Source organism: Ambystoma mexicanum, chromosome 7q (assembly GCF_040938575.1).
Source record: "Ambystoma mexicanum isolate Mex_15411 chromosome 7q, UKY_AmexF1_1, whole genome shotgun sequence".
Taxonomy (NCBI): domain Eukaryota; kingdom Metazoa; phylum Chordata; class Amphibia; order Caudata; family Ambystomatidae; genus Ambystoma; species Ambystoma mexicanum.
The window spans coordinates 884,029,501-884,055,152 of record NC_090941.1 but is presented as its reverse complement, the minus strand read 5'-3'; the positions used below and the strand labels follow the sequence as shown (position 1 = coordinate 884,055,152).

Sequence of the window (25,652 nt, the reverse complement as noted above, 5' to 3'; positions counted from 1 at the left end):
AAATCTGAGGAAGTCTCTTCCTCAACATAAAGAGAACATTCTGGACGTCTCGAGGTAACACCTATTTGGTCTTATCACTGAAATGTGTTTACCATAGGAAACAAAGAGAAGGGGGATTGACAACTTGTCCAGGAGAATCTATAATTTTACTACACAAAATAAAAACCCTTAAAATGTAAGATACTAATCTCTGTCCTTCTTCTGCCCCGACATAGTTACGACAAGGAAAGGTGAAGGAATTTGCAGGCAGTATTAGGATAGTGCCCAAGAAGGAGAAAGTGTGTGGCTAGCCCCTAATTACCTCAACTCAAGTGGGCCCACCACCTCAGGAACAAGTGCATGTTTTGTACATAAGGCAAGTTTATTGTACAATTGTTTGGTGAGCAGTTAGATGGTGCTGAGGAACCAAACTAACCCAACTCTCAACGAACCACAAGCTGATACATGTTATACTTTTTTGCAACAGTTAAAACACTCTGATAATTTATTACAATCCACCCCCCTCATATGATTGGACACACCCTCTTCAAAAAAATCCCAGTCCTACACTCTCATTGGTAGCCGTTTTCTTAACTACCATCTTCAGTTTATGTGTAGAACACACCTCCTTTTAGGATTTGTCCGTGGTAGGTCATGACACCATCAATCAGTTAAACATTTTTCTGCAAACATAATGCATTACTAGTAATAACTGGCCTAAGACCTTTTAACCTTAACTCTTAATTGCACATGGCTCGCATAAATACTTCAAGCGATATGAAGAAGGCTGAGTAAACCAGTACTTCTTTGAACTAGTGCTAACTATATCATCCCCTGGTTCCCTGCCTCCATTGGAACATTCTTATCTAGATAACTGCCATTTTGTTGCATACAGCACATCTTGAGAATACAATTGAAACTCCTGTGTCTCAATTAGTTTAGCCTTGAGCAAAACCCTCTGTCATGCTCCACTGCATTCAAGAGATTACATCTACTTTCTGCGAGACTTATCAGACCATAAAAACTATGGCTAGTTCCTTCCGCTAAGTTGACCATTGCTAAGGTCATTGGGCCTCATTATAAGGTTGCCGGTCCAGAAACAACAGTAAGCTTGCTGGTACCGTTGTTTCCAGACCGGCAAACTACGAGTTCTGCAAGTGGGTACCGTTTCACCCGCCAGGTCTGACCTGGTTGGCGGAACGGCACCGGCTCGCAGACCTTCACGGATGCACCGGCACCATTTATGAATGGTGCCGATGCATCCGTCCTCCCCATTCCCATTGAGTCCAATGGGACTCAACTGGGAATGGGGAGTCATATTTTCCAGCGCCCGGCAATGAGGAATTACCGGGACCACCTGAGCTGTAATGCCCCTGTAAGTCCTCATGGCCGGGCGCTGGAAAAAAATGACTCCGCCTGCAGCCGTGCTGGCATTTAGCAGCACGGCTACTGCCGGACTCATAATGAGGCCCATAGTTACTTATTCTCCCATCCTCTGGCCTTTGACACTCTGCAGAACCAGTTTTTGAAAGTCAACCCCTGACTGCCGTGTTTTCATCTGTTTATAAAAAGCCCACTACATGTAGATTCATAAATCCCCTTTATAGCTTTAGCACAGTTTTTTTTTACCAGAAGCCTGAAGCTTTCTTATCTCTATAAAGTCTGAAGCTTTTTTATCTTCAAGCCTATCAGTCAATAATCTCCCGCACTATCGACCTAACCCAGAAGCCTTGTAGTCAATTGTTGTATTTCAGGACTTACTTTGTGTTTATTAGAACATTCAATACTATTTACCAAAACAAAAATAACTATTGGAACACCTAGACCATTGAACTGCAGCCCAGAAGCTATGTTAACTATAGTGTAGCTGGGTGTTCAAAAACAATTCATTAGCCTGGCTCAAAGCCCAGACTTGCAAAGTAGATGGGAAAATCTTTTCAAGCTTGTTGATATATGCTCACTGCATGAATATATTTCAATGCATTTTAGTATTTACATGCTATTGTGCATAAAGAATAAATGGCTTGAGATAATGCTCAATCTCATGCATGGCTAAGCTACAAAGCATCCTTCCTCACTACACTGACCTCCCCCGCCCCACCCCCGAGCCCTTTCCCCTTCTAAATTAGACAGTTATAGTCACTGTCATTTGCGGTATTATCTTCCTTTGGGACCCATATGCCATCTTCATCAATTGGCATAAAGTGCAATGACATATACAATGTCCTTCCCGACAGCCCTGACCTATTCTAGATCACACAGACGTGGCTTATCAATGACTTTGCTTCATTAACACCGAGGCGGCTGTGCTGGCCAAACAAGTTGCTAGGAAAGCGATTTGGCATTGATGGTAATTGCCTATATTCTGTGTAACCTGCTAAAACCAGACACATATCTGAACTCCCTTCCACCCCAAGCTCAACCTCACCTATCCACTGCTTTCCCATGCCCCAACTTATCTGACACTAAGCCTTCAATCACACTTTACACCTTTTGCTGACATTTCGGGCAACATGGAAATGGAGAAGGGCCAAGAGATGTTAGTGATGACAAAATAGAATCATAGGAGGAAAGAAGACAGAGAAGACGGACAGAAGAGTTGAAAATTGATTTAGGTGGAGCCAAATGGGAAACCCAAAGACCAAAGAGATTACACGAACAATAGAAAAGATGAGAAAAGATTTAAATAAAATGAGTAAATCCAGATAGAGACCCACATTCCAAGCTAAGAAAGTAATAGATAGCAGAGCAGGGGCAAAAGAAATAGAAACAGGGAGAAGAGGAGAAGCAATAGTATTAGACTTATTGGCCAACAGGCAAGATGATGAAGTGTCATGGATGAAGGAAGAGAAAGAAAGAAAGAAAGAAAGAAAGAAAGAAAGAAAGAAAGAAAGAAAGAAAGAAAGAAAGAAAGAAAGAAAGAAAGAAAGAAAGAAAGAAAGAAAGAAAGAAAGAAACATTTGAGTGTCTTCTGCATAAAAATGGTGGGACAATTCAAAAGAAGCCATTATAGATGAAAGAGGCGAGGTATGGAGAGAAAATAGGAAAGGACAAGAACCGAGCCCAGGACACTGAGTAATAGACTCTGAAGAATTACCAGCCCAGGACACTGAGTATGAACTTTCAGATAGGTAGGAACGAAACCAAGCAAGAACAGAGCCAGAGACCCCAAAAGAAGAAAGAGAAGAGAGAAGCAAATCCCAGTGAATACTGGGTTGTAGAAGCAGGAAATAGTATTTCAAAACTAGGTGTGAATCTGCTGAATAAATGATCCACCATGCATGTCATGAGATTGCTCACGTAGCACGTAAGCATCCAAATGAGGACATGGCTGCCACCCACTGAAGGAATAGCTCTTTGCAATGTTAGCAAGCTCCCGAACAGGACATGGTTCTCTATTACAGGCTATTTTGCGGCAGAACGGGTACTAATACCTGAGGTGCCCTGGCAGTTCTAAAAGTCACTGACATGCCTTATTCTCTCCAAAAGACCTTCCACACTCACTTATGAGTAAAGAGTCAGGCACACATACCTTCCCCTTTTTTGCTAGAAATGTCCATGCTCCTTTCCTGTTTCAATGCTTACATTTTAAACACAAACAGCATACACCAGAAAAGGGCAAATTCAGCACCTGAGCAGTTCAGCAACAGTGCCGAGAGAGGTGCAGCTTGTTCTGTTCATGCCACACTACAATGGAGGTTTGGGCGCATGGCACAGGCTTCGGCTTCGGGATATTGGACTTAGTGTCTGGGAACAATGAGAAACTGCTTCACCTACATGAAGCAACCTCGTGAAATTGGAAGAAATTAACTGAGTTTCAGAATGACCATTTCTTAATTTACCAATTAACTGATAGCTTTATACTAAGTGAAGAAATTGCTTATTAATAATCGATTTCTGAAATGACCGATTTAGAAAGACTGCGTGGAGGCCGCTCCAAGTGGTCTTTCTAAATCGAACTGTAATGGGCTGACAGGCATGACGGAGCCAGAAGAGGGAAGTTGCTGGGGCCCAATTAATTGTTTGTGTATGTTTGTGTGTATGTGTCTGTGTATGAGAGCAATGTTTGGGAAGGGCAAGGAAGGGGGCAGGGAGCGAGTAAATGTGAGTGGTTGTGTGACTGTGCGCATGTTTGTGTGGCTCCGTTAGTGTGTCCGTGGTGAAGGTGGGTAGAGGAGGGGAGTCTTTGGGAAGGGAAATGGAGATGGTGGTGGAGGAAAGGGGATTTCTGGGGGTTAAACCCCCCAATTTTCATGAAATCTACAAGAGCAGGCGGCAGTGGGCGCATGCTGGGGATCGAATTTGGAGGGGGGTGGGGTCATTGAAGTGAGATATTTCCGCATATTGAAGACTGCACAAAAAACAGCAACATTTTTTTAAATCTTTTCTGTGTGTTCTGCCTTTAATATGGTGAAATATCACATAGAACCCTTATACCAGATCTAGCCTTCTGTTCTCGACTGATTAGCAGTCAAGTACCCAATGCCAGAGTATGCCATGGTCCTTTCTGCATTGTGTCATATTACTTTCAAGGTTTTAGTTTTTTTAAAGTTGGCTATATCACTTGTATGTCCATGCTGCATTACTCTAGTATCAGCAGAGCCACTGTTTGTTCTTATACTGCATGTAACACTTCAAATAGTATACTAAATATTGTCACCAACAAAGGTGAGAAGGAATCCATCCAGCCACGTGTTCAACATTACCTGCAACAACCTATCAGTAATTATATTTGTAACCAGACTGCCAAATCCACTCAAAATGTGGGTCCTGCAACACTTGTAACCACAAGAATGTATTGCTATCAAGGTCATGGAATATTTTTTCTTCCCGCTGGTTTATCAAATTATGAAAATGACCATCCAGGCACATGGCTAATACATGTTCAGATGCCATACATGAAGTAGAATTAAAATGTAAAATTCCTACCGGAGGATATACATATTGTAATGCCACAAGTTGCATGGAAAGCTTTGTTTCTATCCAACAGTCTTCGAGTTGTTCTGCTTGTAACCTGAAAAGGAAGGACACAATTATGGGTTTTAATGTCCACTTGCCATAAAATATTACCTATAGAGTGGTGGAGTTGTGTTGAGAGACCTCAACAACAGAGTGGACAATTCTACAGAAACAAAGGCGACAGTTCTAATGAACACCAGGATCACTGTGCTCATGACCCAATGCAGCAAGAGGGCTATTTTTATGATAACATCAGGGTTGCTTCAATTACAATGTTTGTAAATAATGTCATTGCTTATTCGAGGATAAGGTTAGTTTTATAAATGGTATTGGCACAGCATTAATGATGTATTTTAAGTTTAATATGGACAGGTTAGATTGGTCTCCTTGCTATGATGGATGACGAGCACAGCTTGAAGCACAGCCTCTCCCAACTCAGTCTCTTTATGTAGGTATTCAGAAGAGTGACCAATGTTGCTTACAATTGATGCTTGAGTAGGGAAATCGAATTCAAAGAAAAGATGCAGAGCAATGTGCTATTTTACAAACAAACATGTAAGATGTGGCCTGTGTACAGCATTTGAAAGCACATGTGCAAGAAAAGTGTGCAATATTTTCAAGTGCCTTCACATCACAATATAGTATCAAGACCCAAGATAAGCATTTCCAAGGACAAGAAAATATCCTGCAACTCTTATTAAAATGAGAACTGTCCAATCCGAAGTAAAAAGCCCAGAATGTTAACGTGACAGGAAAAACAGATGTGGGTTTGCATTGTCTGCTGCTGTTGGTTCTATTGTCCTTTCCAGAAATTTGGAGTCAAGAAACCTACAGATGTTGAAAAATGTGGACCTTTCATAGGGGTATTATAAGCCAATACAATGGATAAACCCCCATGTTGGATGAAAAGGGAAAATCAAGGGGGACAGGAAAATGTAGATCAAGTAATTGGATTTTGTTTGAAGTGGAGCCATAAAGGTAATGACAGTCTCTGGACTTGGGTTATTGCAAGGCCAAACCTGCAATACATTCTAAAGGGGGTCACTATTGCATGCATCTGTGTGTGGTGGGCTTAAGCTCTTAAAAGAAATCTCGACACTTTGAAAGACAGAATGGGGTCATTCCGAGGTTGGAGGTAAGGGTTAACGGTCACCGTTAATGGCAATGGTGACCGTTAAGACTTACCACCATATTCCGAGTTCCCTTTTGCGGGTTGGCATTTAACGCCTGCTGCTAGCAGGTGTTAAAAATCCAACCCGCAAAGGGACCTTGGAGTAAATTACGGCACCGTAATTTACGGTGCCGTAATTTACTCCTTCCCCATTCCCATTGAGCCCTATGGGGGCAGGAATGGGGATGGGGAACCGGTATGGTGAATGGGGAATTACCGGTCCCTCCAACCTTGGAATGGACCGGTAATTACTCCATTCACCATGCCAGATTTCCATGGAGTAAATAGCTCCATGGTTGCTTACCATGGTGCTATTTACTCCATGGATAGCGCCAGCCTCGGAATGAGGCCCAATGTTTATTTAAGGTCTTCCAGTCCCTGGAAAACCCCAGGAACCTCAGACTACAAAAGGCTGTACTACCACCAGGACTCTGAAGTCATAAATACTGTTAGCTCTGAACTAAAGCAAAAGGTCCCAGATGCTCTATTATTAGCAGATCTAATTGCAGATGCTATGCAATATTTTGTATTAAAACTAAATGCCTTTTGAATGTTACAGTGGGATTCACTATTTCGCTCTGATTTGTTTAGGGCAGTTTTCATTATGCAAATGTACATTTAGCTGCATAGACACAGCGCACAACAGTGATTTATATGTCTTAGCGTCTGTATGGGCAAGCCTGTTACTTTGAGATCGAAAAATTATTTGTTTATGAAAGTATGTTAGAAGCCAACATATGCAAGTCATTAACCATTTGTTCCATCAAGATGTACATTGTGTTGTTTGAGTTGTGCAAGAGAGAGAAACCGGATGAGTTGATTAGTACATTTTGTGGAATTTATCATTTCAGAATGTTACAATGTTTAATGCAAGAAATCTCTAAGATGACATTCCATCGAATGAGGGGGAAACTGGATGTAGAAGTTACTCCCATCAGACTGCCACCTTCATTAATATGCCAAATGACCACTGAGCAGTATGTCTACTGTGATTTCACTTTTGAAATCACAATAAAGGGGGAGAATTGTACCAGTCCATAATAGGGTGCCCACCTGTTTGTGAGACAGCCGAAGGAATTTCATATGGGAGTATAATATAAAGGGTAAATATTCCATAGGGAAGTGATATAAAGGGAATTAGATTAAATCCTGGTCCCTGTTATTTGTCTGTACTGAGGGGCTGGTAATCTATACATTGATTGTGCATCCTGAGAAGTTAGGGAACATTTGAGAAGTGTATGTGCTTCTGGAGTAATACATTTTTATAGACTGGGTCGCATGGTGTGTATAAAGTGAGATCCCAAAACTCTTTCTTTGTGTAATGATGTCTAGCATGGAGGAATCATTAGTGGGAGTTAAATGGACATCTCACTGTGTGCATACCTAGAAAAATAATATAATTAAAGTAATTTCTGGGTATACCATCAAGCAGAACATTGTTGTTAATGCTAAGTTGTTCCAGGCAAAAGCAAAAGGCTGATTTTGCTCATTAAGCAATATTCTGATCATTAATGTCTACTTAAATGGCACCATCTTGGCCCAGGGCCGTCAGGCCTTTCGTCCCCTCTTTGATAGATGCTTCCCACACCTTATCAACTTCCTTTCCTCTCCTGCTATCCCTTTTGACCCCCCACTGGCTCTTCGGTTGTCTCCTTCCTCTGCGACATATTTGCCACCCGTCTGGCACTCTCTTCTCTCTATCTGACTACCCTACCTTCTCTTCCTTCCTCCTCTGCCCATCCTCAGGCACCTCCTACTCTTCCGCAGGGTGTACCTCTGGCATGTACACCTCCCCGGAAGTCCTTCAAATGTGGCAACCTGTTCCTCATCGCTACTCTCAACTCTCGATCAGCTGTCAAACACTCCTCTGACATCTGCCGTCTCCTGTAAGAGCTTGATTTGGATGTACTCGGTATCGCCGAGACTTAGTTCATGGCCAGCTCTGTCATGAGTTTTGACACTCTCCTCCCCAATGGCTACAAGATCCTCTCTGAACCCAGAACCATTCCAATGCAGAACCACTCCACCTTTAAATGCTTGGTCTGCATGCTCTCTATCTCTCCTGGCCTTTCTCTCACTGTGGCCACTATCTACAGTTCACCTGGCCAGGTCAACCTCTTCCTCTCTGAGTGGGCTGACCTCTCCTCCTCACTCCTTGCTTCTACCTCTCAACTTCTTCTCCTCGGAGACTTGAACATCCACTTGGATGCTGCCAGCCCTTCTTCAGGACTCTTTCGCAACCTCTGCAATTCTCTCTATATATATTCTTCCCTCTGGCCTGACTCACTCTTCAGGGGACACCCTGGATGTTCTGATCTCCTCTGACCTCCCCTTCTCTAACCCTCTCACCACTCCTCTCTCTTGGAGTGATCACTTTTTCCTTTCTTCCCATCTCTCTCTCTCTTCCCCACAGGTCAAGCTGACTCCAACACTTGCACCTACCTTCTCTGTCATCCAACTCATGAAGCATGTGTCAGTTGAGGCTTTTTCCGCATCTTTCTCTCCTCCTCCTGCCCCTTTGGCTGACTCACACCCTGATACAGTCCTCCCTAACTTTCATCTCTCTATCTCTAGCACTCTGGATGAACTTGCTCGTGTCATGAGGATCCGCTTGAAGCCCAAATGAAAGTGCAACTCTTGGTACAATTCCGACCTGGCCCCCCTTAAACACAAGTGTAGGGTGGCAGCGGCAGGCATCAGGGGCACCTGCTGACAAACTGGCCTGCTGCCTGCTCCAAAGGCAGTACATACTATCTGTACTCTCTGAGAAGAGATCCTACATCCAAGCCTGCATCTCTGTGGCATCAAACAATCCGGCCAAACTTTTCAAAATATGCAAGGGGCTGGCCAATCCTGCTGCAGTATGTACCTCTCCTGTTCCCTCCCAGACCCTCTGCATGGCCTTGGCCTCTCATTTCACTACTAAAACTCAGGGCATACTTTCCACCCTCTCTTCCTTTACCCCCTGTTCCTCCTGCTCTATCAATCCTGGCCCGTCTTAGGCCGTCTCTCCCCCTCTTTTCTCCTCCTTTCCCCTGTTCACCCCTGACGATGTTTCTAGACAAGTCTGATCTATAAAAGTCTTGTCAAAGCAGCTTCTCTCCTTCTCATCCAAAACAATCAAGGACCACATTGACACCCTTGCTCCAGCCTTGGCTGATTTCTGCAATCACTCCTTTGCCACTGGAACTTTCCCCTCCCCCTTAAGTACTCTCTTGTGCACCCCCTTTTAAAGAAGCCCTCAGCTGATCCTTCCTCTCTGGCTAACTATGGGCAACCTCTTGGAAAAGCTGGCCATCTCCCAGCTTAATCTACATACTGAATCTGTTTGTTGCCTCCATTACCACCAGTATGGCTTCAGAGCTGCCAGAAGCACGGAAACTGCTCTCCTGAACACCCGTGAAGACTTGCTCTCCAATCTTGACTATAATCCCCCTTCTGTCCTCATTCTCCTCAATCTATCCTCTGCTTTTGACATGGTCAACCATGCCAACCTGCTCAATCGTCTCTGTGACAAATTTGGTATTACTGATCAGGCCCTTGCCTGGTTGACCTCCTTTCTCACCAACCAACCTTCTTAGGTCCGACTAGGGTCCGGTCTTTCCTCTCTTCTATCTCTCTCTCTACATGTGGTGTTCCTCAGGGGTCTAACCTCTCTCACTGGCTCTTCAACCACTACCTGGCACCTCTTGCTCACCTCATCGCTGCTTTCTGCTCCAACTTTCAATGTTATGCGGATGGCACTGAGCTCTCTTTCAGGCTCTCCTCATCCCCCTATGATTCTTCTCTCACACCAGACTGTCTGGCTGCAATTCAGGAATGGTGTGCCGCCAATTTTCTCTTCCTTAATGACAGTAAGACTGAGATCCTCCTCATTGGAACACCTGCTCCTTACCTTCCTCTCTCTCTCTCTGGCTGCCTACTCTGGACCCTCTTCCTGCTCCTTCCTGTGAGGCTAAGAACCTTGGTGTTATATTCGACTCCACCCTCTCCTTCTCTCCTCACATCTCTGATGTCTCTAAGAAGTCAAACTATCAATTGCACCTCCTCAGAGGTATTCTTCATTTTCTCCCTTTCCCCCAGAAGCTCACTGTCTCCAGAGCTCTGGTCCTCTTTAGGCTGGACTATTGCAACAGTCTCTTTCTAATTCTTCCTGCCTCTACTCTTCGACCTTCACAACTTATCCAGAACAGGACTGCGAGACCTGTCCTTGGCCTCAAGCCCAGGGGTCACATCTGTCCAGCTCTGAAATCTCTTCACTGTCTCCCTGTGGCTACAAGGATCAACTTCAAGACCCTCTGCATCATCCACAAATCTTTCTGGGGCCTCGAACTGCTCTACCTCCAACTTTCTCGTCCAAAACATCTTCCTTCTCGAACCCTCTGGTCATCCACCTCCAACTCTCTGAGGGTCAGAGACTTCTCCAAGCAGAGAGTTGGGGGCAAATCTATCTCCTTGGATTAGGCCTCCATCGGGAACAGCCTCCCTGCCTCTCTCAAACTTGAGCAGAACAACCTCTGGTTCCAGAAGCAACTCAAGACCTTCCTTTTCGCTTCCACTTTCTCTTTTCCTCTCCCCTGCTGATGTACCTGAGTGTTATGCACACTGGTCACCCTCTGAACTTGGGCCCAGGCTCCTGCATGTCCAGTTGCCCTTGCACTGCTTCCAGGCTCCCCAGCACTTAAGGATCTGTATCTGCAACCCTACAGTCCCTCTCTCTGTGTTTATGAGCCACCCGCTGGCTGCACTTGCTAGTAAACTGCACATATTGTTATTTGCAAATCAGCCTTGGCCTCCCTGCCACTAATGAGAGCAGCCCTTCCCAAACTGCTGGACCACAAGGCCTAAAAATGCTTGCGGTATCTTGTGTTCCAGTGAATGTAATTTGTCGGGGTCCTCAGCCATTTATGTACCTGGTGCAGAAATCTGTGTCCTAGCATCATCACCTGCCAAGTATTGTTTTCTACAGTTAACCATTTTATTAGGCATGATGGGAAGAACAGTTATGTTCCTGCACATAATAACCTACATTAAATTACAGAGATCAACTTGATAGGTTTGAAGCAATAGCTACCTTATAAATGAGAGGTTGGAAATGTAAGTAAGATTAAAAGTGCAGTTAAAAAAATGCAACACAGGATCTTGCTAGATAGTTGTAGGCTGACTGCTTGAGCAAGTGTGCTACCTTACTTAGAGGTGTGAGTGGCCCTCCACATCCCATGTCATTTCTGCTTTCATGGCTGTGGGGCATAAATCATTTTCCAGGGCAAGCAAACAATCCTGACTGGGCCGCCTGCAGTGCAGCTCCTCAGAATGCTAATCTTGAAATCCACCCCAGCCTGTTTTTACCCCCCTGGTTTTCCCCCTCCCTCACTAGGTCCCAGTGTTGATTAACTTTTTTTTTAAATTGAGTATAGTTTAAATACATTCAGCCTTTTGAAAAAAAAGAAAGGAAAAAAGGAATAAAAAACCCAACCACTGACAAGGCCTCTGTTCTAGGGGGGGGCCAGGGTTTGGCCTTAGGGGGGCCTGGCCACCTGGCCCCCCTGCTGGAGCCGGGCCTGGGCCCAATGGAGAGTACTGATGCTGAATTCAGCTACAATGGAGGCTAGGAGGCATCCTTTTGAGGAAGTATATGTGATCAAATACAACAGTGAGCAGAAAGGGCGCGGCAGAAAATTAAAACAGCTGTTTAATCAGTATACATGCAAGACCAACGGCTGGTATTCAGTCAGGGAGGTTTTCCCCAATGGTTAATCACACATGATTACCTATGTCAAGGGAATAGTGCTGCAATATGTAAATGCAATTTGCATGCATAAAATAATATGGCCAGACTGTTTCCTCGAAGAACAGGAATCGCGCACACACTCTTGCTTCGATTACAGAAATATGAAGATCGCGACAGATGTTCTGAACGGCAACCAGTGGAGTATGCAAACAAGTGTAAAGGCTATTCAGGATAATATATTCACCTTTCAGTCATGATAAATAGATGTTTTTTTCCAAATTGTAAAGTGCTTCCCACTGGCAACGTGCACACACAACGCCTACCTTTTGTGATCCTCGTAGACACCCCAGAAGAGTTCGACAAATTGGCAAAAGGATGAGGCTGCAGTTGAGGTTCAGCACCGATGCAGAGGCTCTGCTGACACACAATCCTAGCTGAACAAGCAGAGAGAGAGTCAGTACCAGGACAGACTGTCCCCCAGACCTATCACATGCCAATCGTCTGATCAGTGCTATCCTTGGTATTATTTTAGTCTACTGTCGATTGTGTTCTAGCCAGTAGTAACCCTTGTGAAATATCCAACTTCTTTTCCATTGTTACATTTGGGAAAGTGGGAAAAGGTAGCACACGGAACCTTCTGAGACATGCAACTCCTGGTCCGATAACTCTGTGAGTTCAGGGACCAGTCAGGAGGTTTGTATAGCCTGTACGGCAATTGTTTAATTGAAAAAAGTGATCTCTTCGTTCTTCAGGAGGTCTATGCATAAGGACTGTTCATTTTGGTGAAAGGTCCAACTGTTCACACAACAGATACATATGTTTGCAGTGTGTTTGCTGTATAAGTGGTCTTTTTTTACATGGTTGTCAGATGAAAAATGAATGACACAACAGATTAGGCAGTTACACCCACGTATACCCACCCATTCAACAGCCTTATTTATTACTGCACACACACAAAGGTGGATCTCTCTGTTAATAGTCAGCGACATTAGTTTGTATAAATTAACTCGGATTGTCTTGGTGAAATTGTGTATTCAAACAAGTAGTATTTTTATACATTTGTACTGCAACAGTTTTACATTATCTAACACTTGTTTGACCCACAAATGTGCCTTAGGATAAGCAGCTGTGCAAATCTACTGAAGATCATTAAAACGCTTCAAGAGTAGGGGAAACACAGAAAACAGACTCCTAACTTTCTCTTCCATAAATCGCAAGACTCCAAGAATGTGAATGGTGGGATGGATGAGCCACCGTCACATTCCTATGGGATCCCCATTTATAAGCACATATCTCAGTTGAGCCTTTGCTCGATCACAGACCTGGGGTTTTTAACCCTGCTCAGAATCCAGACCCCTGTGGGACAAACATGACCAGAAACACCCTGTGAGCCTAGCGACAGTGCCACACCCACTCGTTTGCCCCATGAGGGATTTCTTGCCAGCCCTGCCTACTGGTGAGTTACCCCACTCCTCCAATCCTAGAGTCTGCCCCAATCCCAGCCACTCCCTTTTCCGCGTACAGGCTTGTTTCTAATGCAGCCCTATTCGTCCATTTATTTATTAATGAGCATAATCTCAAAGCCGCAAGAGCAATTTGATCAAGGTGAATTTATAATTCTGGAAGGAACTTCTGATTTCAAGCCTCTAGCAATGGGATCAAAATTACTCTTTAACCGGCCATTCCTTGACAAAGAAACCGGCAGTAACAGAGGGTAATGGGACATGGAAGGAAAGGGGAAGATGGGATAGGAAGCATGAACGGGAAAGAGCAGGGGAAGATCACTGTGAGCTATTATTCACAGTGATCACCTCAGTATTTTGAAAACTGCTGTAATCTCTTTCCAGAATTAGCTGTTCTAAACAACATAACAAAGACATTGTGCTTTGCTCTAGAATGCCCCCTCAAAATATAAATGATCACCCTTTTTAAGGCCCTTGTGGCAACTAATTAAAAAAAAAAAACAATGTACCTTCTCAACAAATATGATAGTTTCAGGTTTCATTATAAATTGTTCAAAAATATAATCAATAAAGGAGTTGATAACCGATGTGTAGGCTCTGCTTACACACAATCCTAGCTGAACAAGCAGAGAATCAGTAAGCAGGACAGACTGTCCTCAAGACTTATCACGTGTGAATCGTCTGATCAGTGCTATCATTAGTTTTATTCGTGGCATTTGTCAGACGTTCGTCAGGCTTTCAGGACAGGGACCAGTCCAGATTGCCTGTTCGCTTCTCCAGAAATCTAGCCCAATGTCCACAACAGGCCTCTCCTCCCAGGAGTGAAATGAGGAGCAAGGAAGATGAAAGTGGGGCTGTGGCTTCCTCAAAGGGTCCTGTGGTGAACCAGACAGCATTGAGTAGGCTGCTGGTCACGTGACCAGGCCCTGCCAATCAGTTGCTCCATGTACCTCAATTTTTCATGCCTTCCCAGTCTCTACTTAAGGAACCTTGGCCAGCTCCAGGCAGACAGCATTCTGTAGGCTTCTGCACATGTGACCAAACCCTTCTACTCAATTGCTCCGCTCACCACCAGTTTTCACACTTTCCAAGTATTTACTTAAGGACGCTAGGCCAGCTCCAAGCAGACAACATTGAGTAGGCTGTGGTTCAGTGGCCAGGCCCTGCCACTCATTTGCTCCACCAACCACCTATTTAATCAGTCCTCCTTAGGCGTCCCCATCGCCTGCCTCCTCATAAAAGGACGGGCAAAGACAAGGAACTCACCTGTTTGTGCCTGTACAGGCCTCATTGGGCCAAAGGCCTGACCCACTATCCTGCATTTCACCTACAAACTAATCGCTACTACTGCTACTCACCAAAACACATCACCATATGTCTCCTCTCTCCACAGCCCATCCCCACTCTCACTAGGGTTCAAATGGCCAAGTGAGCTGGGCAGCCCTGGCAAGCTACCCTAGCAAACCTCATCAATATTGCCTTTGCCCCCATCCAGCACCCACGGGGCACATGCAGATTTCCTCTCATGTTGATCAAAGCTCACACAGCAGTCACTCACGCTTCAGAGATCACTGGCCTCATCTCGTACAAAAACCTTGATGCCCAGTTCATCACTGAAATATGGTTTACCCCATCCTTCCCACATGTTTTTGATGTCCCCCTACACCAACGCTACAGAATCAAACATGCCCACCAGCTAGGAGGGGCAGGAGGTGGAGTGGCAGTCATCCACAGGAGTGATTGGCCATGCTCCATCATAACCTCTCTCAGAACAAGCTCTTTTGAATCACTTGCCTGCGGGTCCCTCTATCGCACAAGGAATCCATCATTGTCCACCTCTTCTACAGCCCACCTCACAGGAGTGACTCTTTCATTGCAGACATCCCCAATTTACTCCCTTCTGCCAAATTAGCACATTTGAATAATGTTTTTCTCTGTGGTTTTAATGTCCCCGAGTCACAGGCTGATGACCACACTCGAAGCGCACCTTTCGCACTGACCGCTTCCATGGACCTTAAGCAAGTTGTGCTCTCCCTCACACAAAATAAAGGCAACACCCTAGACTTAGTCTTCACATCATTCCCCTGCCTCACCTGTTCAGACTTTATCCCACTTGACTAGTCTGACCATGCCACCACCCCATTATCAATCACCCACTTGACTAAGGCTAAATGCCTCATCACTCAATCCCACTCATGCAAAACCTTCCCGGTCAATGAGCTAGAAGCAAACTTTGCAGACTCCCCCACCACAGTGAATACCTCGGGCCTCCTGGAATTGTTCAGCAACTCTGCTATGAAACTGGTGGACACTTATGCCCCCCTAAAATCCTCGGGCTAAGACCAAACCACCTGCCCCAAGGTACACCCCTGAGATAGCCTGAAACAAATGCTTAATCAAAGCCCTAGAGAAACGGTGGTGTAAAAACCATAACTGGGAAGACCTCACCAACCTCAAATCTCTCTGTGCAAACCGCAGGATTCTGATTAGCGAGGTCAACGCTGCTTACTGCTCAACCACCATTGCAGCAGCCTCTAATAGGATCAAATACCTCTTTGAAGTAGTAAAGTATTGTACCAAACCCTCACCTGGCCACGAGGGACCAGCAACTCAGGAAAAATGCAACAGAATCAACACATACATTATGGAAAAAATAGACAAAATCTGAGAGACCATCAAATCAACCTCTCACAGCATTAGCATCCCCTGGACCAAAGCACGCACACTGCCCCCTCTGTATTAAATTCTCTCCCCCTTTTCCAACGGATCTCCTGAAAATAATTCCCACCCTCAAATCTACTTTTTACTCCAATATAATTCCAGCCTCCATCAATGAACAATTGACGGGCCCGGCCCTTAATGCGCTCCTCAGTATCATCAATGTCCCCCTCAAAGAAGGATAATTCCCAGACACCCTCAAGACTAGTCTCATATGACCTCTTTTGAAAAAAACAACCCTAAATATAGATGACCTGGCCAACTACATGCCCATTACAAACCTTGTGTTTATTGGCATAATCTTGGAAAAAGTAGAAGCTACACGACTACTCACCAGAATCAAACAAATTCACCTCCTAAATGACTATCAGCCAGGGTTCCGCCCCAAGTGTAGAATCGAGACAGTCTCCATCCAGGTGGTGGATGATGCTCTCCAAATCATGTATAAGGGCTACACATGCCTCCTTGTCCTCCTTGACCCCTTTGCTGCATTCGATACCGTCTACCACTACATCCTTCTCTCACCCCTTGTTGGCAGTACGGGATTCTCCAGCACTGTCCCGACATGGTTTACCTCCTACCTCTCAGGCAGACACCAGGCTGCCCAGATGAACTTGTGTTCTAACCGACTCCAGGTCTCCTGCAGAGTCCACCAAGTCTCCATTCTCCATCCTTTTTAACCTTTACATGGAGCCTCTAGTTACTCTCCTCAAAGATCCCAATATGGCCATCAACCAACACGCAGACGATCCTCAGTTGTACATGATAGTAAAAAGCATGCAGGACATCCTTCATCTCTGGGATTGTCTAGCCATCATCCAGTCCTGGATGTTGACTGCTTACCTCAAACTAAACCCATCCACGACTGAATTTGTCCTCATCGGTCCACCCGCTAAAAACAGCATGTCCTACAATGGCTCAATGATATCAGCATAGTAGGATTTGATTCACAACTCTCAGACTTAGCAAAATCCTTAGGCTTCATCATTGACAGCAAGCACCCTGTCCTTCCAAAAACAAATTGCCAAGAAGGCTCAAATAGCCTGGCTTAGAATCTCTACCCTTCGACAAACCAAACAATTCATCCCGCCACAGACTTCCAGACCGCAGAGCAGGCCTGTGTGTTCTCGCACATTGATAGTGGAAATGCTCCCCTAAAAGCAATCCGCCACGCTGCAGCGTGTATCATTACAGGAGCACAGAAGTGTGACTGAATTACACCTTCTTACGTGAGCTACATTGTCTTCCACTCCAAGCCAGGATATTGTTCACAACTGTATGTATCATCTACAAAGCAGTCGCGAGTCGCACACCAGCGTAGCTGGCAACTAAGTTCCACATATCTTTTGGCACACGCTCCTTGTGCAGCAAATCAACCAACCGGCTTGAATCAAAACTTGTCCACAAAGAGAGGACCGGCAACTAATTCTTTTCTTGTCATGCACACACCCTCTGACACTCAATCCCTGCGTCAGCTCAGAATGCCCCCACAATTCTCCAATTTCGCAAATCTCGCAAAACATGGCTCTTTCAACAACACCTGACCAAGAACTAATTCCAATGGACCCACATACCGGCTAACATACCTCACAGTACTGAGCTAGTGTTAAAAGAGCGCGGCCCAAATGCTGGCTAGTCGCACTCTGTACAGCGCTCCGCTCCTCTCAGTTATGTCTGTGCTTTAAACAATAGTTTATAAAAAAAATATATTCTACTATCACCTACTATCGATTAATTGTAGCCAATTTTAACCCTTTTGCAATATCCACCTTCTTTCCAAGGGGGTGATACACTAAACTATGAATAATAATTTCAAAACAATATTAACTTTAACCATGTCTGGCAGAGCAGAGAAAAGGTGGCATACTCAACACCCATCATTTCAATTTTTGCAAGGATTACTCTAAAACGTACCTGTAGCTCAATCCATCAATTTCCAAATGGGAATTTCAATAGCTACATATCGTTCAAATTAGAATAGCTACACATTTTATCTCGTTTTACAGTCGTAAATAATTTTCAGATTGTTTGATGTTGATTTTATATCCTGATAATGACTGGAATGGTTCCACCTTTTCTGTTTTGAATGCATTCTTTGATTGGGGTTGATAGCGCTAATTAATAATGAATCCACTTAATGGGCCATCGCAAAGCTTCAATGTTCATGTCCAACACACTTCATCTATTTCGCTTTTCATGGCCAGTAGTCTAATGGCTCAGAATATGTTGCAAATAGTATAGGCAAACAAGAACAACCCTAAGTCAGAGGCCCCCTAACATTGCATCATGGAATGGGAATTTGTGCTACACACAATGGTATTTATTTACAGCATTCCACAGCTCATTCTTTTATTGACTTGAGGATGCGAGAGAGAGCCAGACTCAAGAGAGAGAGTCAGTGTTGAGAAAGAGGGTGGGTGTATGTGGGTGCAAGAGAGCAAGAACCCTAGAGGTGAAATGCAAATGTGGGAGAGCGCAAGTTAGTGTGGTAGGGAGCAAGGCGCATGGCAGAGAGCAGGGAAGCAAGCAGGTGAACACAAGTATGTGAGAAAAGGAGAGGGAGAGTATGAGATATGAAGTGAGTGAACCAGAGAGGGTGATGAAGCAGGAGAAAGTGAAAGGGTGTTCAAAAAGGAGAAGGCGCACAAGAGATGTACAGGCTGTAAAAGAGGAGAGGGTATACATGCAAGCAAAAGAGGGTGCATTAGAGGGAGAGGTTGTGCATGTAAGGGAGAGGATGCATGTGAAGCAGGGAGGGGGAAGGGTGCATGATTGGGAGACATGGTGCATGAAGGTGTGCAAAAGAAAAGGTGAATGAGATGGTGAGAAGGTGCACATGTAGATGAGAGGTTGCAAGAGAAGGGCAGAGCTGCACAAGAGTATATGTATAAGAGAATAAAGATGGGTTTTGCCGCAGGGCATTATGTTCTCTTCAACCATGTTCCATTTTCCTCACATTGTGCTCTTTCTAAGGTGCTCTGTGTTTTTATCCTGTGCTTCATTACCACTGTATGCTCTCTCTCCTTCTGCAATTTCCAATGTGTGCTCTCTTTCTAACCCTTCTAGTTACACTCTTAACGCATCCATCAATTTGCACTAAGTCATCCATGCATGTTTTTATTTTGAGCCTCCATTTCGTTTTCCAATGGACTTTAAAAACAGTTGATGTTGTGTTATTCTTTTAAACTGTCCTTTTTCTTTATTAAAACATAAACAGACCATTTTGTATTTTATTAAATGGCTGATTTTGTAGTTTTTGGAATAATTCTCATTGATTCCTTTACATGTTTTTAAGCATGGATGAAACCCCAATGTAGACTGTGTTGCGAGTTGACTCTAAGCCTTGACTGTGTGACTGGAGAGGAGCAAAGCCTGTGGCTTAATTTGACCGAGCACTGATTGACTCATTGATTAATATTTCTGTGGGCAGCAGCACATGACAATTCTTAGTTGGTCCAGTAATTTGTCTGGTTAATTTTGATAATAATCTGTTGGTGTTCAACTTCTTAAAGCGGCAAGGGGCATTCAGGTGCTTGAGCAATAAAAGTTATTTTCTGTCCTTAGATTATCCCATGGCTTTCCAGATGTTTTGGACGGCAACTCCTATGATCTCTCAGCATTGACAGTGCTGGCAAGTGCTGATGGAAGTTGAAGTATAAAACATCTAGCGAGTCAAAGGATGCTGACTCCTGTTTTATGACCAGAACAATCCTAAAGTCCCACTGCAGAAAAAAGTAGCTTAAACATGAATACACTCAGAACAGGGCCCAATCAAGACATTTTCGGACACTTGTGTACACAGACTAGCAAACAGTGCTGTAATTAAAAAACGTGTGCCCGATCAGATTCCCACGCAACTGTCTGACCGACCAATCATGGACAAGAGAACTCCCTAAGAGCCCCTCTGACAACCTCTCATCCCCCAATTTACCAAGTCACATTTCATTAGCTTATCTTCTCCACACTACACATGAAGATTCTGTGAACAGTGCAACATTATGCAGTACCTTATGCACCATCTCGTAACCACCACAGAGCCATTAAGAGCTCTCCTCTTATCAGCAAATTCATTAGCCCTATCACACCATCCTCCATCCCTCCCACATCAGTGGCTCTCCGGCACCACAGCACTGGGAGCTAACCGATCTTGTGCTGTTGCATCAGTTTTGCATCTCTCTCTCCCTCTAAACCCCATAATCCTGCTCCCCTCTCTTTAATCCAGAACTATGGGCTATGTGGCTGCCAAAATGGCAGAAGTACACTATACAATACCACGTTATAATACACATTTCATTAGCATTACTGGTGACGAGAGATGCAGGATACAGGTATTTTGGCAAAGTCAACAGCTAGAAATACATTGCGAACATGTGGAAACTGCCTTTGCTCATACTTGCTGGTTCAGAGTGGACCTAGACCTTCAAACAAGTTGCTTATACTATACCTAATGATATTACCAGAGGTTACCTGGGTGAAATGGTATATGCAAAAGTGGGATGTTCCTGTGACTCCGGCACGTGCAGCCCCATAGGGGCCTAACTACAAAAAGGACTGAGAGGGTGGAATCGGAGAAATTGTTTCAGAGGTGCATTCTGGACCCTCACATCAGTAAAGATCGGGGCTATGGCTGTCCTGGGGTGTAGTTCAATGTTGCTGCATTTAAATTATCCTCTATCATGAATGCTAAAACCGGTATCTAATTATTTTCATTGGCCAGGGTAGGGCCAGGACAGGGCCATGATGTGCCATCAATTTGCAACTTGCATTCCAGATACAAAATGTTAGGTTTGAGGAACACCAGCGAATTTATCAGGTTTCCATGGCTTTCAGAGCTACTCCTTGATGTTACCCAGTAAACTACCAACCCAATCGAGTAAGAAGCCCTAATGCTTCATCTGCAGACATCCTTGTACAATCTGAACGTGTGCTGCTAGGCTCATGCATCATTACAGCTTTCTGAGCTTGACAAAATAAGTAGCATTCAGTAATAGAATGGCAGACTCGGTTAGGAGAGTGCTTTGGAAATGTTTGCCAGCCAATGGCATTCATGTGTGTGGCTGGGCACATGTGTGTGGTAACGGAAATACAGTGCCACCTTCTCACTTTGTGTGGACTCTGGATTTGTTCAAACACTAGTGAAGACTGAAGAGACTTAAAGCTGCCCAGACCAGAGAACACGTGTAATGGATTTGAAAGCACAGCACACCCCAGCCAGAGACTTCTTCCCAAGACACTGAAGATGGCGCACAATAAAATGCCTTTTCATTTTTTTTATTATTTGAACCCTGGGTTCTTTTTTGAAGAGGCACCCAACCTGTCTCACACACACCTTAACAAACATCCTGTGTCACAGTGGACCATGAACCAGGCCTGTGTGTAACAAAGACCTATTTATTTATTTTTAGAATTTAAATGAAAAAGAGCGAGACAGATTTTAGGGCAGCAATCACCAGTGTGGTGACAATATAATGCAAAATGTTATAATACAATTGATTTATCTTTCTTACTTCATCGATATAAATTTTCCACCACCCCAGAATGGGAGGCCAAAAATGAAAACCTTCAAATTGCGCAAAAAAGTATACTTGGATTGCACTTGTTACTTAGAGATCAGTTTACATTTGCAATTGGATAGATATGACTGAATTTCATGTGGATGTACTAAAGAGACAATGGGCCTCATTGCACGGTAGGCGGTAAGGGTTTACCGGTACCAGTATTTTACCGGTACTGGTAAATACTTACCGCCTTACAAAGAGGTCCCTTTGCGGATTGGGGAATTTAACACCTGCTTTTTGCAGGCGTTAAAAACCAACCCGCAAAGGGACCAGTGGAGCTAATTACGGTACCGCAATTTGCAGTACCGTAATTAGCGCCTTCCCCATTCCCATAGAGCCCTATGGGGCAAAAATGGGAATGGGGAAGGGCAATGGTGGAAGGGGGAATTACCGCCCCGCCAACCTTGGAATGGGGCGGTAATTCCCCTTTCCACCAAGGCGGTGACGGTATTTTACCGGCATGAACCATGGCGCTAATAGCGCCATGGTTCACCGCCTACCGTGTAATGAGGAATGTAGTTTACAGGCTACTGAGCAGGTTACTAAAGCAACATGAACACATGTGAGAAAAACGATTTTGGGAGGAAAACAATGCAGCTAAAATCACACATGGCAAAATTACAATTTCTTTTCACAAAGGCTTTAAATTGGGAAACAGCTAAGAAAATGGGCTTAGCAGGCAAAATCAGAAATCGGTTTTAGGATGGGAAACAAAGACACAGAACAGATAGGATACTGAAGGGAAGGGATGACTCATATGGGATGGTGATATGTTTTTTTGTTTAATGGGAAATGCAAATCGGATTTTTAAAGGAAAGTAAACCACACGGGCAAAATCGGTTTTGTCAGCACAATGATTAGTTCTACTGCAACTATATTTTAAGGCTATAATTAGTGAAAACACTTGACAAAATTGTTACTTTTGAAGTGCAACAATAATGAACGTGAGTTTTCAATGGGGAATGAATTAATTTTTTCCAAATGATACTAAGGACTTACATAGGTAACTGACGGAAATAGGAAAGAAATATGCTAACAGGATGCTGGCAATTTGGAAATTGACTAGGGTTATTAAATGGGGTTTTCAACAAGATGCAAGGTAAAATAGTGGATATGCAGTTTTTGGGGACTGGGTAACGGGATACTTACAAGGCAAGCCTGTGTTTGGTAATTTGGACAGCCAGCAGGGTCTTTAGGTGGCAGGGCCAAGGATCTGGTCACGGGCAGCAGAGTCAAGAGTTCTGGGTACTGGGTCCGCTGGGCTCTCCTTGTTGGGAACAGCTGGGCAAAAGCTGGTCAGTGTGGACAGAGGGATGGGTCAGCTGGGCAAAAAAGTCTGGTCACTGGATTCTCCTAAAGGGATCAGAGGCCTTTCCGGCTTTCTCCCTGAATTATTGGGAGGAATGTGGTTCTGGATAGGTGGTTCTGGATAGGTGGTTCTGCCTGGATCTGGGTCAGCTACCTCTGGACCTGATTCTGGAATCCTGTAACCTTGCAGGGTGAATTTTGAATGTTGAATATCTCCCTGTGCCTCCATATCTATCTCTTATATAGGCAGAGTGACATCATAGAATTTTACAATATGGGCGGAAGTATCCTGGAATTACCCCCATGAATGGGATAGTCCAGGCTATTGGAGTCGCCTCCTCACTCCAGGATGATTGGTCCAACAAAGTGACGTCAGTTTATGGCTTGCTTTGTTTCACCACAGTTACTTTTTATCAAAATAAGTTAGTAATCAAAACCATCATATTTACCATAGTCACCATCATAAAAATCAGATAGGCAGATCCCATATTTTACAAGGAATATGCCGGTTTGAACGCCAATTCTGTGCGATGTTGCCTCGCCCTTGGGCACAATTTCGCCATTTGCAGGAGAAACATATTATCAAAGGTTTTGCAAATAGCTACACATGAGAATAATATTATCTGGAATATTTTCCCGAAGTTTAATATCTCTGCCCCTAATGCTTCCCCCATAATTGCATTTTTTTCTGCCATTTAATTTCCCCACATGCCAGAGGGATGCACATAGACTTATTATGCTTGTTCAAAAATCACATTAAAACTGTCATGATATCACATTACTGCTTATTCAGATTGTAGAGAAAAATGTCTTAATATGAAAAGGTCTATAAATCAAATGGGCTTGATTTGGTGGGCGGTCTATCCCACCCCCAGCCAAAATGTCTTCCCTGGGTCAGCTTGCACAAGGGTTGTCATGACTCCGCCTTTGAAGTCCTCCAGTGGATACTGGGAATGAATGCAGAGGAAATCACACCTCTGAGGCAAACGCAGGGCTTACCCCCATCCTTTGTCCTTGGGAGCAGTTCTGCCTGGCAGTCTGGGAGAACCTGTAATTATCACATGGCCAGTGTCATGAGAACAGGGCACATGCAATTGCAGCCTTAGTCACTAGTAGGTGAGAAATTAGCCTTTAAACCAAACTGGTTTGACAGGAATACCTGGGCCCCAGCCAGGCTGCTGAAGTCCATTTTTTTTGGGGGGGGGGGGGGCAGCATAATACATATCTTTGCAATGTACAATTGTGTTTCTGTGCGAGCTACAGTATTATTTCCCATTTAGCTTTCCCAAGGTTATTTTCTGGTTTGCAACAACAGATTTACACATGTGCATTTTTCTTTCTCATGTTCATGTCACAAAATGTGGGTTTTCACGCACACAGCTTTCCTTTGCATTTACTTTTTAAAAGACCTTTTATAGATCTTGTCAGTTTCTAGAAACAGAGATATGTTTGAAAATGGTTCCTTGGTAATTAACATGAAGCCAGAGAGCATCTTTCCTTTGAAGTATTTTTCGTGTGTTAGTTTATTTCAAACAAGTAAATACAAGCCGTGCGAACTTGAAGCAGAATTCTTTTGCTTTTCATGGACTTTACTGATGGAACAATGCCGTTCTGGGAACGATGGCCTTATCTGATGGTGTTCAAAATGAAATACACAGCCAGGGCTGTGGTTTAATAGAACAAAACTGTGTGATGTTTGAAATGAAAGTAGGCACAAGTGCGATGCCATTCGAAATGCAGGTCATTTTCTTGTGCAGCCTGGAATGTTTAAATTACAGAACAGCAATGCACAGCCATTCTGAATAAGTGAATAAGCCCTTATAAGTGAAGGGCATCAACCAATGAACTACCTTTGACATTCAACTTCGGGTGTTATTATACAAAGTCCTGAAGACGGGTTCAGCACACATCCTATAGCATCTTTAGCTGGCTACAGAGTGTTTTTTTCTTTTAATAATTATTGCTAGTACCCAGAAACACACTTCTTGGTGTCGACAGAGTCAAGGACAAGTTAATCACAATTTGAGATTCTATGAAATAACAAGATGTTCACCTCACACCCTTACTAACCTCACAACATCGCTAATATATGATGATTGTGTCAAGTTCAATGAAATTGTTTTGGTTGGTTGAAAATATTGACTTTCATTAAATGTCTTTTATGTGATGTTATGTGTAAACAAAATGCATTTTTTGTCTTTTTTAATATAAATAATTTTTTGGAGTGTTTTGTATTCATAAATTAAAAGATGTATATATCTATTGTTTCTGTCGTTATCAATCAATCGACATGAAAGATAGCACTTTCTGCAACCAAACACACCTAGCACGTGTGTAGGTGGGTAGCTGTTTTTGTGGCATTTTCTTCTATATGTATGTTTGCACTAGTCCCCTGCCACACAGCCCCCTAAAAAAGAGAACTTCATAGCTCGAATTGCTTTCTTTACTTGAATCTAATGGAGTCAGAGAACACCATTATTGCAGATTCTTTAACTTGGCCTGTTTGTTGGGACCAGAGAAGAGCAGCTGGTGGTGGGGGAGACATATTCTGCCCCACTGCAGACATTAGATGGGCCATGGTGTAGTTTAGGGGTGGAGAGGTTCAGATCCGAGCACGGAGGGCAACTAAGGCACCGGCATAACTGGGAATCCCACAGCCCCCGTGGTGCGGGGGCCCCATGCTGCCCATGCCCAGCGGGGAGGCCCAGTTGTGGTGGGAGGGGGCCCTCAGCAGGGCTTCCAGGGGGCCCTCACATTTTGTGTTA

At 44.0% G+C, this 25,652-nt stretch overlaps 1 protein-coding gene across 1 annotated transcript in view; it reads right to left on the bottom strand.

Moving 5' to 3' along the window:
* NOX4 (NADPH oxidase 4) overlaps positions 1–25,652 on the bottom strand; it is a 1,243,038-nt gene that overhangs the window by 1,102,722 nt on the left and 114,664 nt on the right. Inside the window, exons 3-4 of the mRNA XM_069639431.1 lie at positions 12,164–12,274; positions 4,909–4,993 (exon numbers count right to left, since the gene is read on the bottom strand). Of these exons, the coding sequence (XP_069495532.1) occupies positions 4,909–4,993; positions 12,164–12,274 (196 nt within the window). The remainder of the gene's footprint in view (positions 1–4,908; positions 4,994–12,163; positions 12,275–25,652) is intronic.